The 17,005-nt window shown below is 45.5% G+C and overlaps 1 protein-coding gene across 1 annotated transcript; it reads right to left on the reverse strand.

Moving 5' to 3' along the window:
- Positions 1 to 3,274: 3,274 nt before the first annotated feature.
- LOC306709093 (uncharacterized protein) lies at positions 3,275 to 12,920 on the reverse strand. The gene is made up of 8 exons (XM_079177123.1): positions 12,916 to 12,920; positions 11,121 to 11,172; positions 9,793 to 9,873; positions 8,050 to 8,114; positions 7,477 to 7,606; positions 6,648 to 6,675; positions 5,389 to 5,469; positions 3,275 to 4,637 (listed from the first exon to the last, which is right to left on the reverse strand). Exons 2-8 carry the CDS (start codon positions 11,163 to 11,165, stop codon positions 3,805 to 3,807), a joined length of 1,263 nt encoding a protein of 420 aa, XP_079033249.1. The 5' UTR covers positions 11,166 to 11,172; positions 12,916 to 12,920; the 3' UTR covers positions 3,275 to 3,804.
- Positions 12,921 to 17,005: the final 4,085 nt, after the last annotated feature.

A 17,005-nucleotide genomic window follows, 5' to 3' on the forward strand; every position in this document is an offset into this window, starting at 1 on the left:
CAGAGCTCCGGTGGCCCGTAGGACTCAAAATCATCACCACTCGCACGGAGACCAGACACTGTCGGGGCATTCGTCTCCACATCGCCGCAGTCAACATTTTCTGTGGTTAGTTTTGAGTCTGTCTCAGCAAGACCACAAACGTCCCCGGATTCTCCCCCTTTGTCAAAATGCGTCTCATTTTCAGAGTTCTTCTCGATGCTTGAAGGTACCTGTTTTGGGTATTTGTCCTTTCCCGCCTCAGTTTCCCTGCACTTTTCCTGCCCCTCACTCAAAATTCTAATACCCTCGGGCTCTTGATCCGATTCTTCATCTCCCGTTGTGTTTTCCTGATGGTGTCTTCCGGTTGGATCATAACATGCTTCCTCCATGGGTGTTTGCTCTTGATCTTTAGGTAGAATGGAGTCTTCAGACAGAGACGCCTTAGAAGTCTGCTCTGTGCTTACTATCACTTCATCCACCTCGTTCTGTGATGCCATTAACTGCCTCTCACCGTGATGCCAGTCTAAGCCCCTGGGATTATCTTTAGCCTGTGTGGCTTCAGCTGCCCCTTTTGTAAGGGTCACGCTGGAATTATTCTCCCGAGCACCTGTGCTGCCCTCTGCGGGCAGAAAAGGAGCCGTGTGGGGTGGAGGAGGTGGGACAAAGTCGTCGTCTGCGCCCTCATCGTCCATCACGCTGTAGTACCTCGTGATCACGGCCGGGACTTTGGTCTCATCTTGGGGCTTCTCTCCACAGCTCACCAATGTGTGGTCTGTCACAGGGTTGGAGTCCATCTTCAGCCACAGGCCACACTCATCTCGGGACAGCAGACCTTGAGGGCCGGGCCTGGGTTTTTCTGTTTCCATGGGTACAAGCCTTTGAAGCACACACAAGCAGGGTGTTTGTCTCTTTCTCTTCCCCTTTAAGTTGAAACACACGAGTCCCTGAAGTTGATAATCAATTATTTCATATCATTGGTAGCTCTATTATCATAATAACTGTAATTAAAAACTAAAGTGCATTTACAAAACTTTACAGGAATTACATTTTTAGATAAAGATTATTGTCTTGTCTATTTTTTCATCATATTTTTGTGTGACTGCTACAGCCCACAGGGCCACTGCAAGGTGTCCACATGGAGCCCCTGTTGATCTCCCGTTAATCTCGCTCTCTATGCAATGTGTACAGGTTTGCTGTGCAGCAGTTTATAAACTTAAAAAATTAAAAAACAAGGTTCTTGAAACTAGTTTATCAGACACAGACACTCTGCATTAAAGGGTTGTGATCAGGTTATAGATCAGGACCCACCTGAAAGGTGTCCTGTTGAGTTTTTGACCCCAAGTATCTGTAGAGAGTAATGTTTTTATCAGTGGTCCATGTTTGTTTTGTTCTCATTGACGCCCATATTACTGCCAATAGTTTCATAGTATTCCACTGTACTACAGGTGGCAGTAACCTTTCAAGAAGCACTAAGGAAACGATAAAGAAATCTGCTCTGCAAATAGTGAGGAAGTGCATTCAACAATATTGTAGGCTAGAGGCCTAACAACCTTGTTTGGGGCCTCTAGGATGAACACAATGTGTTGTTTCGAGTAAGACGGAATGTAAACAAGAAACGTTATTTTACAGAAAATCTTTAAGTCCATATTTAATGTGTTAAATGTGCATTTCACAAACAAACCCCAGCATTCTGCAGCCCCAGGTCCAGGTGCTTTGCCCTGTTGGTAATACAGCTTTGCAACAACGCCTTCATGAGGATATGAAGTGCGCAAATCTTTCTCTCGGCTTTGATGTTTAACTATCCAGATTTCATAATTCTTCTGCCCGAAGTGATCACAACAATATGTAGAATCCATATTTAAAAATAGCCGAATTTCTTTCAGCTTCTGTGTTGTTTGGGTGACTTTTCCCCCCCTCTGTGACCTAGCACAGCCAATTCTGCTGACAAAGGGAAAGCGTAATCGGCTTTGCTCCGTCTTGTTTTGGCACGCACACCGTGCACAGTGTCTGCGGCCACAGAGGCTCTCATCGTCTCACCAGTTCGCCCCGTTGAGAATCCTGCTTTCCCATGATTCCATCGGGTTAATGCCGGTTATCCACGGGCCACGGTGACTTGTACCGTCACTGGTCTGTGATCCTCCTTAACCAAACCCGCTTTGTGTATTCACACTGACGCATCGCAGAGAACCGCCACGCAGTGTTATCGAGTACTTTGTCAAAAATATGTTCTCTTGAATATGAATATTATCCCGTTATTATCTGGCTCCCTGAGCCGCAGGTTTAAATCTATGAATCTATATTTACAACCTGCATTCAGGGGCTTAATGCCAGCCACACTGCGTTTCAGGATTGCCTACAGCAGCAGCACGCTGTGTATACAGCTCAAGCAACAGGACATATTAATGCGCCTTAATGAGCTTAACCTGTTTATGTTGTTATGAAGAACGCCATTAAAAACTATTCAAATACTCGCCTGCTTAAGTGAGATTGTACATGCAGTTACATGACTCCATTATCCAGTATTTGGGCATTAATGGCTCTAGTGCACACATTCAATTGCATCATTCTCGCTAATATGTAGTTATAAGGGCGACTGTGGCAAAGTGGAGAGCAGGGCCCCAGCCCCAGTTCGATCCCCAGCTCCGCTAGTTGCATGTGGATGTGTCCTTGAGCAAGACACTTGACCCCCAAAACATTGCTCCCGTAGCTGTGCCTACGGTGTAGAAATGTGATAGATTCTGAATTGTAAGTCGCTTTGGATAAAAGCTGCTAAATGACTAATGTTATATTCTCGCTCAATTTTGAACATTATGAAATGATCTTTAACCGTTTAACATTTGTTTTTCTTGCTATAACCAGATAAAGCTTTACTATTAACACCTAATCACATAATCATCACATAATGTAGAAATGCTGAAGGAAGAGACCCACCTGACTGTAGCGCTGCCGTCACCTCCTGTGCGCGTTAGTGCGAAGCCCGATGGAAATATGGACGATCCAGCTGATCTGCTTACATGTAACACCTGTACCTTCCTGTCCTGTGTGTCATGTGAGCAAACTAAATCCGTCTTTGAGAAGCAGTTGAGAATGACCCGCATGACCCGCAGCAGCCTCGCAGTGATCCACGTGCATCTATTCCACTGAATGTTAGTCAGTGAAGTTGTTTTGATGAGCATTTTTTGAGAAACACCGGGAGGTCAAGCGATCGGCCCCTTCTGAAGCTGCACTAGTTTCCCAAAATGTCGAACCATTAGTTTAAGGATTTTGACTGAGTCGAAGAAACTCAACATTTAAAATTCATGTTTAATTGTAGAATACAAACCCCTCCCATGACATTAAAAAAATCCCAAACTCTCATAAACATCGCTGGTGTCCTACGTGGAAGCTAAAGCCCCGAGTAGTAGCGGGTAAGAAAAGATGTTGGTACAAATATCGCTCTAATTAACATTCATTTAGACACAATGAATCACACCACAATTACTGTTAGAAATAAACATATGGACATGTTTTGGCTGGTAAGGCACAGAACAAGTCCTCAGGGACAGAGACATTTGCCTTCATTCTCCGCTTTGTCCACCAGAGGGAGGAAGTGGATTGTCCCTCAGAGCGGTTGTCAGCCCAGAGCTGCTATAACAGACCCACAACATGATCCACGTCTCTTTCCATGGCAATGTGAACAGACGTGATGGGCGCTCAAAACCATTGTTAGGACCACATCAGGTGGTGGTTTAGTCTCTCATATCAGTCATTTAGGCAGAAATGCAGCATGAGGTGTTACAAATATTACAAATGATACGAAGAAGGCTGATCTCTTCAATCGGCATCTTACATGACGGAGCAACACCGACAGGTCTTGGGCTTGGAAGTGGCTTTACTGGGTGAAGAGGAGTTCTGCCGCCCGTCATCGCCGCTCTCTCCCTGGACTTCAACTCCCGCCCCGTTTCCGTCCAGGGGGACGTCGTGAAACACTCGGGACTCTTTCCCTTCCTGAGGTGAAGCAGACGTTTCCGGTCCTAAGACGTTTTCTTCTCCCTCCTCGGTGATGATCACGCGCTCCGCCGTGAGCATGCCTTCATGGTCCTCTTGGCCGCCTCCTTGGTCGCCGTCCGTGTATCCCAGGAACACCAGAGTGACCGGGCCTTCCTCCAACCTCAGATCCTCCATGTTACCCACTTCTCCCGCGATGTCTCCGACCGCCATGATGCTCCCGTCCTCTTTGTTATCCTCCTCCTGTCCCAGAGCAGAGCACTCCTCTATCCCCAGCTCAGCTTCCAAGTCGTCGCTTCTAGAGACGTCTAACTGCGTATCGTCCTCCTTTGACACGACACGACGGGTAGAAAAAGACACGACTTGTCCCTTCGGCGCTCTGCTGGCATCGAGTCTCTCCATCTCCGTCTCTTCCTGGTTCGGCGTGAGCGCGACCTCGTCCAGCAGCACTTTCATCCCGACGCCGTCGACGAAGCTCAGGATCTGTCCGAGCTCTTCGGTCGAGGGTTGACTTCCCGATCCGCCGACGGCGTGGATGCTCTTCCTGCCGTCGTCGAAGACCGTGGTTGCCGTCGGCGCGCCGGCCGGCAAGGACACGGGGGCCACCGACCTGACGACGGTGGCACCCGTCTTCGGGTCTCTCTCGACCTGCACCGCCAACATTCCCAGGACTGCAAAATGAGATACGGAACAGAATACAAATTATGAAGATAAAATATAGAAATTCTCAACTCATTGGCAGTCCAGAGACAAACTGTCCTTAATGTATCACAGACTTGGGGACCTTTTAAAGGGTGAGAGGGACAAAGGTTAACGCCAGGTCAGGACCAGATCTTTGTGTCACTAATATGAGCCGACACAACAGACAATATAGAGACACAATAAGCCCTCCAGCACGCATAAAAAGATGAACAAACAGAAATAACAAAGTGGGCTAAATATAACATTGCTCTCAGGCCTTTCACCTCAGTCCCATCGCTAAGTCTTAGCCTGAAGGCAGAGCGGCAAATAAAGGGCTCGTCTTTTGCTAGAGGAGAATAGAACGGTTAATTCAAATATCATGTTCTGGAGCCTAAAGTCCTGTTTATCGATATATACTGTGTGTATATATATATATATATATACATATATATATATATATATATATATATACTGTGTGTATATATAAAAAATGGTAAAACATTTGGGTTCCGTTCCAGCACTGCTTGGTAAAATAATCACAAGGAGCTGCAGTCAAACCTTTGAGGACATTTAAAAAGTTAGAAGTGTTACAGGAGCTAATCTGTACTTCAGGGGACTCAAATCACAAGAACTTGAGCCAGAAATACTGAATACTCAGTGTGAGCTACAGCCCTGTCATTACTACATACTGAACATCTAAATTCATGTTAAGTTACAACAAAGTCTACTCCTGTGCCTCACCTGATCGGCCTTCTTGCCCACTTTCATGAAACATCCTTTGTGCCATTTGTATGGAGAAGTGATCCTCAGTGTCTTTATTCACTGAAAAAGAAAGCGTTCACGTTGTACAGTACGTTTTTGATCTTTCAGGGTTTGTTTTGTAATCAATTGCTGAAAATTTAAATCGCCAATCTCGCAAAAAGTTACCGTAGCAACATGTCCACAGAGAGAAGTTGGACAGTTGTCACACAGACAAAAATAAGACTGAAGTGCTTATTAAGGGCATATTACTACAGCCTTTTACTGTTGATGGACAGCGGCCATCTTGGATTTCGAGGTTGGGTGTCTCAACGTTTGTAGGACTTTTTACTTTGTGCGTTTCAGCAACAAAGAAGTGCCCTGATGACATTATTTTACCTTCTGACTTCCTATCCACGCAGGAAGTGGTAGTCAATCAAATATATCATGGTACATATTTGGGTTAAAAGAAAAAACAGGTCTCCAGATAAAAATAGCAGGTGAAGTGATTGTTTGTGAAGAGTGTCAATAACTCAGTAACCTGCATCATCATTTTACCGCAGCACTCAGGGAGCTCGTTAAAAGCTGTGGAATGGAACTTGAATGTGGCGTTGTCAGGCCGTATGACCTGTGGACCTCAGCAGCCATCGTTTGAGAAGTGTACAGTAGGCAGTGTGGACCGATCAGGAACGAGACTTGCTCGCATTTACTATAGACAGCAACCGGTAGTTTAGAGACATCCGCTTTCTGGAGCTTTTAATGTGCTAACTTGACTTTAACATGAGTCCTAATTTTCATGAATTTAACATTCTTTGCCTGAAGTTTGGATGGAAGAAAGTCATCAGTACACTTCTGTCCATTTACTGAAATATCGCACTGTGTTGTGATGTCCATTCTTTAGTTGGCGATGTGTCGAATGCTCTCTGGCGTACGCCTGGCGTGAGTCTTTTCTGCTACTCCTCTGTAACTTTGTGCCCATCGGCTGCAAAAGCTTTTGGATAAACTCCGACCTCTCGTGGTGTTTCTCGCTTAGCACAATGACTCGCAGACTGTAAGAGATGTCGTCGCCGTTTCCCCAAGATGTCACCCCCGATTTTAAATGACTGCTCTTTACGCAAAGTCTTAGTTCGGCTAAATTATCATCCGCCAGGAGAGAATAGATTCTGGGCAGGCGTAACGGCCCCGAGAGCGACAAAGAAGACAGACGGAGGCCGACGGTGAGCTAATGAGGATCACAGCCCCCCACCCCCCCGACTTCTTACCTTGTTGCTCGTCCTCGTCAGTCCCAGCCTGCGGGGCAGAAAGAGAGGAGACAATTTGAGTGCTCTCCTCAGTCACACACTTAAAACAGACAGAGAGTCTGTGCCCCCCCCCCGTGTTGTACCAAGCTTAGTCCCATCATGTCAAGAGGTGCTGAGACTACGTCGGCTGAATTTGGGGGTGTACAGTGAAGCGGGACACTTGGTGGAGTTTAAAGTTCAAGCGCTGTCACCCCGCAAAAAAAACACACAAGTGATATTCGCGCAAAACCCGTGAAAACGAGGAGGCCATTTGTTTCGCTATTCACCACATTCAGGGTGAAAATTCTGTGTGGGTTCACTCATGCAGCGATAAATCATTATGTGGCAGCGCCCGTCGTCCATTTTTTATTCATGATACATAATTTGAAGTGCTCACACCCCAGCTGCGCGGGCTAGTGGGTTATTTTTCTGTTTTGCTGTAACGTTTTATTTATTTAACACTCGACTGCCTGGGACGTGGCACGAGGCCAAGCTGAATACAATTTGCATGTTTTGACCGAAGAGATCATTCTGCGCCCTGTTTTCATATTCACCGTGGATGAGATAAAAAAAGAAAGAAAAAAAAAGAGAAGTTTCAGCCTTCTGAGGAGAATTTTAGCCAAAGGGGGGGACACGGTGTTTACTTCCACTGCCGTCACAGCGGCTCAAATCCTAAAATATTTTGGGGCTGTTTACGGTATGTCTCCAAATTTTCATTTTGCAAGAAAACCTGGATGTTTGTCGGCTAAAACTGCGATACATTCAAGGCTGTGTGAAGGAGAGGTACTCCAGAAACATCTGCTCGTGTCACCTGGCTGTGTGTTCGGACTGCAGCTGCACAGTTGGCAGATTCTTTGTCTTCTTCTTGTGACGCTTGCTCCTCTCTTCTGGCGTCAGCTGCCTCCTCGTCCTCGGGCGTATTTTGACTTTCGGTTCGCTCCCTGACACACATCGGCACAGACATAATACTTGTTAACACAAGAAGATGCTCATCAGAGCTCGGAAAATAAACAAAGCAGAGCTGTTGGCCCAAGAAAGACGTTATGAGTCGTGTGTGTGTGTGTGTGTGTGTGTGTGTGTGTGTGTGTGTGTGTGTGTGTGTGTGTGTGTGTGTATTTATGTGCTTGGCTATAATCCATCACACCAGCTGTCACATGATCTCGTCATGGTCGATACAGAAGTGCATCTGTGACAAAAATACCTGTACCCACCGCTTCAAAAAAAAAAATCTTTACAAATGTGAGCCTTGCATATCAGCTATCTGTGTGCCAGCAGAGTGCAGACTAAATCGACTCAAATCCCCCCCATGATGAACGTCTCAAACACGCGTGAAATTGTGATTGAATTAAGTGTGCGTGAATGAAGCTGGTGAAATGTGGCTCACCCTGTCGTGGGCTCGTCAAGGACGGGGGATGCTTCACTGAGCCACTGCTCCCTCAAGTGCTTCCTCTGTGGGAGAATGTGAGGACAGAAAAATCAAGTTCAGAACTAAAAGGTCGAGACGGAGAGACGGGCAGAATGTTTGGTGATTTTATCCGGGCGGTCAACATTAATCATTGAACCCTTTAGGAGTTTGTGGCCTCTTTTGCTGGCTCACTTGAGTGTTCAAGTCTCACGCGGCTCGTACAGTTTACAATGATTAACGCTGTCAGATTTACCATCAACATTCTTAGTCAAGTTACAGCGACACCGGACACGAGCACTTGGATTTTCTCTGCTGTAGCTTGTTAGCTCGCTAAGCTAACTTTAGCTCCACACTTTCAAGCTCCACACTTTCAAAGTGTCAAGCTGGCTCATTTTAAAGTAAATACCTTGCGCATGGATCTTAAATATGCACTTGATGGCTACAAACATGATATCTTAAAACATCTGGGGCATGATGACAAATGACGGCATAATACTAAATACTCGCTTGCGAATATTTTGCGGCAAAACTATTTTCCGTCTCTTCGGAGCCTCTTCAGTGTTGAATTGAGACGGGCGTGCAATCCTTATGCTTTTATAGTGGGTTAATGAGTGGGACAGGACACGATAAACGTCTATGTAAGCGCTGACAACGTGTATAACATTATGATTGTGGGGAAAACGGGGACAATTTGTCAAAGTGTTTGGTAAATGCAACGCTATCTTGGGTAACCCTGATAGCAAGACCACCCTCCATGTGTTTTGGATACAGAGCATCACGCTCACTACACTCAGCTTCAGCATGTGGAGAAAACCCCAAAAGCTTCAGAAACCAGCTGTGCCTGGATACGGACGCTAAGCTGGGATTGGACTATCCCTGATAAAACAAACGCACTGCGCACCGAGCCTTGTGCCCGTGTTGACAATCATTCAGCGGATCAAGACACGCAGCTAGCCACCTGGCAGCGCTCCCCTGCCATTTTGGCTCCTCCGCAGACACACGAACGAAGCCCCGCGGGCGCTGCCGGTTTGGATCTTGCCGAGGATGAGCAAGGCCAGCAGACTGCCGTTGTCTGTGAGAGTGACAGTGAAAAGGTGGCACGGCTCTGTGATCCAAAGCACCCCCAGACGTCCCGCTCCTGGAGTCGAGATACAATCCGTCACTCATTGCCTGGCGTGAGTGACAAACTGAAAAACCAGACAAACACTTGAAGCCCCCCCCCACAAACCCCCTACAGATTGATCCAACTCATGTATCCCTGCATGGAGCCGACTCTCTGTGGGCGGGACCAAACAAAATAAGACGGCAGTGGGCCTTCTGCACATCTTCTGCACTTGTGAAAACAACTTGCGAATGTGAGTAAATCTGAGTCATAATGAGGTCATAATGAGCCCATCCAGAACATTAGAGCTAGGCGTCGGCTAGCGACGAGCTCAGCTTGGCAGAACTCAGAAGACGTGACATGAGGGTGGGACACGCCAGTGGTCATTTTTTTTAACATGAAGCAGCTGGAAAGGAGGGAAAACAATGAAAAACAAAATAGCTCGATCCCAGCCGTCTGTGGTCACAGCATTTACAAGAAAAGAGTTCATTATTATTTCAGGAATACTTTGCCACTTTTATGGGCGAGCATTCTTATCAAACTCTATTGAAGATGTTTTTTACATCGTTCGGAGGACCAAGCGGGAAAGAATTTGGTTCCTCGAAAAATCTTAAAATCACCTTTTCCTGGGCCGTCTTCAACCACTCCTCCTCCGTCTCCCTTGTCAGCCTCTCCTCTTCTTCCTGCCTCTGACGCCTCTCCTGGTGACAGAAGAAGTTAAATCCTCAAAGAGGGAATGTCAAGAAAAAAAAAAAAAGTCCTGGAGGGAATTGGTCGTCAAAGAGAGAGGCGATAAGTAGGCAGTGCGACCAGAGGGAAGACTCTGGAATCCTACGAGTTGGTTATGAATTGAGACAGTGACACCACTGAGAAAGAAGAGCTGATAAAGCAGGATGGCACGATTCACAGTTTTACAGTGTCTTTGTACCGATACTCAATCCCAACTCCCCTCGCTTTCCTGACACAGAAAGTGTCAGAGCTATTGTCAGCGACAGATTGTCTACGCTGCCTTTGGCTTTACATTGCTTGGAAGTCGTTTACATAATCTAACGCACAAAAAAAAAAAAAGACAATTTACTTATTTAATTTTCTAGGAATGTTACCGCTACTTACCCCGCACTTATATTGAGTCCTCCTGTAACTTATCTCTCAACAGCAAAGAAAACTTGAGTTATTCCAACAAAATAAAGCAGCTTAACGAGAAGTTAAGCAACTGCTGTTTCTTCTACCAACAACAGACAGAACTTGATCCAAGAACACTGTGCTTATGGTGGTGGGTTACTCCCGCTTTTTAATACAATTCTTGAGTAACACCCCTTTGCAGTCCTGGTCCCTGAAGACAAGGACTTCTTCTGTACGAAAGCAGAGAGAGTAAGAGAGAGAGATAGAGAGAGAGAGAGAGAGAGAGAGAGAGAGAGAGAGAGAGAGAGAGAGAGAGAGAGAGGGAGGATATTTTTAGGAGACATGGCCAACAGATTAAAGCGGGGAGATGCAGCTGGCGGAGCGCTGAGATGCCGGGAGACATAGTTCAGCGACGCGGCACATTGTGCGCATGCCGTATCCACGCAGTTAACGTAAGCCGCAAACATGCCGAGGCCCACTCCGAGGCCCCTCTCGCTGTCGCTGGTGAAGTGGGTCACTCATGGTTGAACGGATTTTTTCCATCAGGCAGAGGGGGGCAGGCAGGCTCCACTCAGGCCCTCCAACCTTTCGCTCCACAGATCAGAGATTACTGGCCGTAAAGTTAAAGCAGGGGAAATGGTCTCTGCTCGCTCACTTCGGGCAGCGCGGATCAAGCGGGACCGTTCCACCGAAGTGACAGGAGACAACGACGGCGCGGTGAGATTGTTTTTGACAAGAGGTGAAAGTCCAAGTTGGTTTAAGGCAGACTGGAGTGGACAATAAAAGGGCAAAAAGTAAAGACAAAGTAAAAGAGTGACAGTCTCACCGCTATGGCTTGCAGCCTTTGTTGGTACTTCTCCGCCTCGTCCATGCCGGGCCTTAAAAGAAATGAAATAAAAATATCAAGTTGTTATGTAGACATGAGGGAGCAATACAACACAATCAAAATACACCAAACGGGGAAATTTGGACTGGTAAAAAGCAGTACTTTAAAGAGTTACCATGTGAGGGGATTGATGATACAAGTATATATATGACATACTGTTAGGGTTTGTTTAACAGCTTTAATTAAATAAACTATGAACAGCCCAACAGCTGCATGTTTGTGAGAGAAAAATAGAAATCCAATTCAATAGTCGAGTGTGTGTGTGTGTGTGTGTGTGTGGGGGGGGGGGGGTTATGGGGTTATTCTATATCTTTAGCCTCGCTAGGGGTGTGGCTCGAGGAATGGCAGTGTCCGTCTGTTGTGTTGGTTGGTCCAGACAGAAATATCTCTACAACTATTGGATGGATTATGATGGAATGTTTTTATCAACATTCATGGCCCCCAGAGGATGATTTCGAAAGACTTAAATGACCACCATGAGGTTGAAACTTATGGTTTAGAGAACTGTTGGATGGACTGCCCTGAAATCTGGTTCAGACATTCATGTCTGGCTTTAGATGATTTGTAGTAACTCTGGTGATCGTTTAATCTTCCACTTTGGTGGTAGGAGGTTATGTTTTCAGTTTGATGACAGGAATGTGGAAAAACTACCGGCCCGATTTAAATGAAACTTGGTCAAAGGGTGTAGCGTGGACCAAGGAAAAACCTCTTACATTTTGAAAGCGGATCCGCATCACGGGGGGGGGGGGCACTCAATTTATTTTTCACTCATGGAAGCTGCGTTGGCAGAGGTCTGTGCTCTGAGTGCCTTTCTAGTTACCTCCGGCAAAGGAGGTTATGTTTTCGGTTTGTTTGTCTCTTTATCAACAGGGTTTGTAAAAACTCGAGTCCTGTCTTTTATAAACCATGGTGGAAGGATGGTGCATTGGCAAAGGAAGAACCCATTCAATCTGGAGAGGATCAAGATCAGGGCAGATACACAAATTATTTTTCACTTTCGTTGACATTGCGAGATGGTACATTTGGCCTTGGCAGAGGTCTGCGCTCTCCTTCTAGTTGTTTGCTCGTCTGTTTGTCAGCAGGATTGTGGAAAAATTGCTGGCTCGATTTTTATGAAGTTGGGTGGAAGGGTGGAGCATGGGCCTAGTTTTTAAAACAAATCACAAATATATGGTTTTATTCCTAATTTCCCATTAGTCTGCAGTTTTAGTTTAGTTGTCCAGGACTGTTTTCAATACACGTGTGTGTATGTGGGATTGACTCAAAATAAACTACAGTGCCGATGTTCCTGGTAATGAAGGAAGACGTGCCAACATGTGGTTCTTTGTGGGGTCGAGCTCTATAGCACAGAGGAATAAGCTATAGTGGCCTCTGGCTACACAAACAATACTTTTTTTTGACAATATGAAAAATATAGAACACCATCAGCTTGATCCTTTAAGAGCGTTCACACCATGAAGATGTGCTGATTCGCCGGTAGGCCTTCCACAATAATGAGGAGACAAACTCAAAGAATTATTGACTGATGGATGAGCACTCCGTGAAACAAAAGAGGAGGCGGCGCGATAAAGAGACTCTACTGCACTACATAGATATTGATCACTTCAAACCCCGACTCAGATTGGATATCTAAACCCTCGCCAAGAATCGGGCTCACGCCGTCTCAGTTTAGCCGGGCGGAGTGGGAGGGAGGCAGCTGGAGATAGATATAGCTCGCATTCCTCACACATCTAACCTGCACTCTGAACTCGCTTCACGCGGCCCAGCCAGTAAAAGTGTTCTCTAGTGTCTTCATACCTGTGGCCCTGGGAATGGAGAAACAAAAGGAAAGGGAATAAAAAGGAAAGGAAAAAGAGTAACAAGTAAAAGAGGGAAGAACAAAAATCATATTCGACGCCGAACGAATCCATTTTTTACCAAGTTGTCATCTATTCAATTACATTTTCTCCAGAGACATTCGGATACGCACAGAAGCTTACTATAAAAGTAACGTTCCGTGGTTCATGATACTGACAGACTTCCTGCATACACATTACATCAAAGCCTCTCAATGCAAAGCCCCTCTTTGAAGTCAGCAGGCTTAAAAACCCAATGACATGTATAATAATTCACCATTAATGACTGTTTATTAGTTCTCCAGAGATAAGGGAGAGGAGTCAACAACTAGAGAGCGTGAACTTCAGATCTACATTTCGCGCCTGCAAAAATGAGATGTTGGACTTCTGGTGTGTTCAGTAAAAGACCTCGTGGGAACTTCGGGCATGAGGACGGGACAATGTGGATTAGTTATCACTGTGACCTCTGTGTGAATAAGCATCACATCATGAGTGACTACATTATAATGAAAGGTCTACTTGTGACCCCTTGTCACATGTCACAAGGTTCTCTGCACTGCTGTCATAAGGCGGTTAACAGCTGATCAATAGAAATGATTTTGTGGACAAATGTGCAAAATGTCCACATGGAAATGTCCACAGTACTAAGTGTAAAAAGAATATGTAATGTACAGAAGATGTGCCTTAATGTAACGCTCATAGACAGATGTGAGGATGTTAATGTAATGTGTAGTGTCACGGCTCAGTACCAACTCTTAAAAGCGGTTAATAGACTGGCAACCAAGATTCAGCTATACAATGCAATGCTTCGCAGTATCATTTTTCCGTCCAGCTCAAAGATGCCAGGATACTTCGCCTCCCGGGACCCAACGATAAATCGATGACTCGTTTGCTGGATTCATCGATCACAAAACTAAACTTAAACCGACGCCAAGTGGCTCTCATTGCACTGAACGATTTATTTCTTGAGGCTGGCCCAGGTACAGTCATCTCACACTGTCCTTGCCCCGTTCTTACGGCATCCCATGGTGCAACAGCACCCACTTTAGAAATCACCGTTCTAGCCCGTTTATATTGTACATTTATACTACATTCTATGTAGTATTTATGACTGGTTTGTTGTTCATATCAAAGCCAATTAAATTCGTACGTTTAATCTCCATATTGGCACATTTTTTCAGTCTGTGTTCACTGTTCAGTATCATTCATTTATATTTATCCACATCTCTATGCACTTTGCTGCTGTTTGCCTTTTTCCAGTTAGTTGCTAAGCTGCATTTTGTTGTCTCAGTGAAATGACAATAAAATTTGAATCCTACAAATCCCTCCAAAATCTGGAGGAAAGCCTTCCCCAGGAGAGCGCGGGCTGTTACAGCAACAAATGAATACTTACAGTTTGGGAATTACGCGTTGAACAATTCAGAGTCACAGCAGAGCCGGAGTTACAGCAGCAACAGTCGTGACAGTACGGCAGTTAGTGTTAGTCCCACCGAGAGAACTTTGTCACGGAGAGCGATTTGATACACAGGCAGAGATCAAAGGATACGCAAAGATCAAGACAAATTAGATCCGTGGCACACAACGACATCTGGAGTCCCACAGGTGGGAGGCGTGCCGGGATTTTGGCAACATGTGAAGGAGGAATAATGAGGAGCTGCGACTGTTCGTGAAGGAGGAGCACCACCGGGAGTTGAATATGAGGAAGAGAAGCTCAATAGAGATGCACAAAGTCACTGAAACCCCCCGGGAGGGGGGACTGTTATCGCCTCATGACAGCGGCCCTCAGCACATACATGCACACAGGCATTCACGCAGCGAGAGAGCATATGGATACGATACTGTGTATGTGGCCTGGAGGTTAATGAGATCAGATATGGGTGACGTTTTAGTTGGCAGTGTCGCCAGTGTTTCACAGACATCTATTCTCACGGTAGCCCCGAGGAAACAGGCTCATACGATGGACGTTAATCTTTTGAGACCTTGCGTATCATCTCCTCCGGACACGGCGAGACGGTCAGACGACCCGATGGCCGAACGGCCCCGATGACGAGGAGGGTCGGCGACTAACGGTGCTAAGAAGAAGCAGGCTGGAGCATAAAAACGGATGTGAATTGAATCCCGTGGAGGCTTGTGACCCAGGGGAAAACCCCCACCGTCATGAGACCAGAACAGAAAGTCTCTTTCTTTTTATTTTATTTTATTCCATCTGTGACTATAACCAATGCGATCTGGGTCTGTTAAATTACCCGACAAATTGTGGTGGAAATTAATTTCTCAGTGAGAGTTGATACTATAACTGAAATGATGTCAAATATCAGTCTAAAGTGGCGCCCTGGAAACTTCATACAAGCTATTGCTTCCACACATTATGCAGTAAAGAACAATGCTTCTCTTCGGCTTCAAAGGAGCTGAAGGACACGCACCTGATTTACATTTTATAAATTAGCAAAGTAGAGAATGTCCGTGTCTCTTTTATGAAGACAGCGCGCTAAACCATGGACTTCAAAAAGAATTCCCCTCAGCGTTAAAAAAACATGCAGAAATCCTTCACCTTCCAAGGCTGCCGTCTCTACCTCTCCTGGGTTTGATCTTTTCACACACACGTTTCTATATAAAGATAAATGGAGGCTGCTTGCCTGTACCAAGTGAAATGTTTACTGAGGCTTCTGATGCACACAGTTAAAAAGTGCACATCGAGCCAAAGAACATAACAGTGGGAGTACTGCAACAAGCGGCTAGGTAAGAAAGAGGCAATCTGTGCCAGGAGAAGCACAGATTTCAAAGTCTGTATTATTTACAGGAGGGGCGGCATCGCATCTCCTCCAACCTTATCGTCTCCCAGGGGGTTCAAAATGGCCTTTTACAGCTGTCACTTCCTCTTAACGCACGACTCACTGTTCAGGTCTGGCGAGGAGCGATCGAGAGTGGGTGTGAAGTGTTCGAGCATCGTTGGTACACAAGAGCCGAGGCGCTGTCTGCTTCTGGTTTTAAAAGTATAACTACAACAGAAGTATCTGCTCTTTCTCTCAAGAAGTGGAACTGTAGTATGATGAGAATAACAATCTTCAGAGTGGCAAGATCCCGAAGAAACGTCAGTTAGGGGGCAGAAATGAATTTCAATCCGTTTCAACACATTGAAAAGCTTTTGTTCTGTTACTACTTGACAACACAAGCACACATTCGTTGGCAAAGTCTGTCTGAGCCAAGCTAATGTTGACTGTGCAAAAACATTGTGTGTAACATGTCTGTGTCATCTGCAACACCCCCACAACGCCATTACCACGAGAATAGGTCCCATTAGCTCAGGTTTTCTGCAACACCGCAAACTTTTTAAAAACGTTTTGATCAATCCCCTTAGAGTATACCTGTACTCGTCAAAAATGCCAAGTGTGTGGTCCTGTGTGAAACTGAATCGTCTGGCGAGTACGTTCTTACGATTAAAATTTTTTTTTTTTTAAAGTTAAATGTTGTTTTGACTGTCACCCACAATTTAAAAATCGGTTCAGATTTGAAAATCTTGTAGTGTGCGCCAAGCATGAAGGGTTAAAAAAAGCATCAAAGGTGTCGAATACAAGATTGGGAGCATTTCTATTGCCTCTCGACACGGCGGCGGCTCGCAGCCAACGGTGCTAACAGTGCAAACAACTGAAAAAGTGCTGACAGAGCAAACATCGTTTACGGTTCAGCCTTAATTACTATATGAGCGCAGTGCAGAGCGGCTAGTGAGCTAGCACAACTGTTCAACTGAGAACGAAGAAGCTTGGATTACAACACACAGAGGAAGAGTTCACTCTCACTATATTTTTACATAGCAAACACAAGATCAACTAAAAAAAAAGTGACACACAGGCAAAGGGCCTCGTTTGGTAACACAGTAATACAGAGAATATTGAGTTTGGCACAAAAACCAACGTTTTTATGGAGTGAGTTTTAGCATCATGTCCACGGGGGAAGTCATTTGTCAGACGTCGAAGGAAACTGGGTGCCAGT

The sequence above is a fragment of the Pholis gunnellus genome (genome assembly GCF_910591455.1).
Source record: "Pholis gunnellus genome assembly, chromosome: 17".
Classification (NCBI taxonomy): domain Eukaryota; kingdom Metazoa; phylum Chordata; class Actinopteri; order Perciformes; family Pholidae; genus Pholis; species Pholis gunnellus.

Bases quoted from the DNA above. Each gene is read 5' to 3' on its own strand.
- LOC306709093 (XM_079177123.1), bottom strand. From the start codon at position 11,165: ATGGACGAGGCGGAGAAGTACCAACAAAGGCTGCAAGCCATAGCG. The intron at 9,874-11,120 runs GTGAGACTGTCA...TTCTGTCACCAG, and splicing joins AAAGGCTGCAAGCCATAGCG to GAGAGGCGTCAGAGGCAGGA. The intron at 4,638-5,388 runs GTGAGGCACAGG...CTCATTTTGCAG, and splicing joins TGGGCAAGAAGGCCGATCAG to TCCTGGGAATGTTGGCGGTG.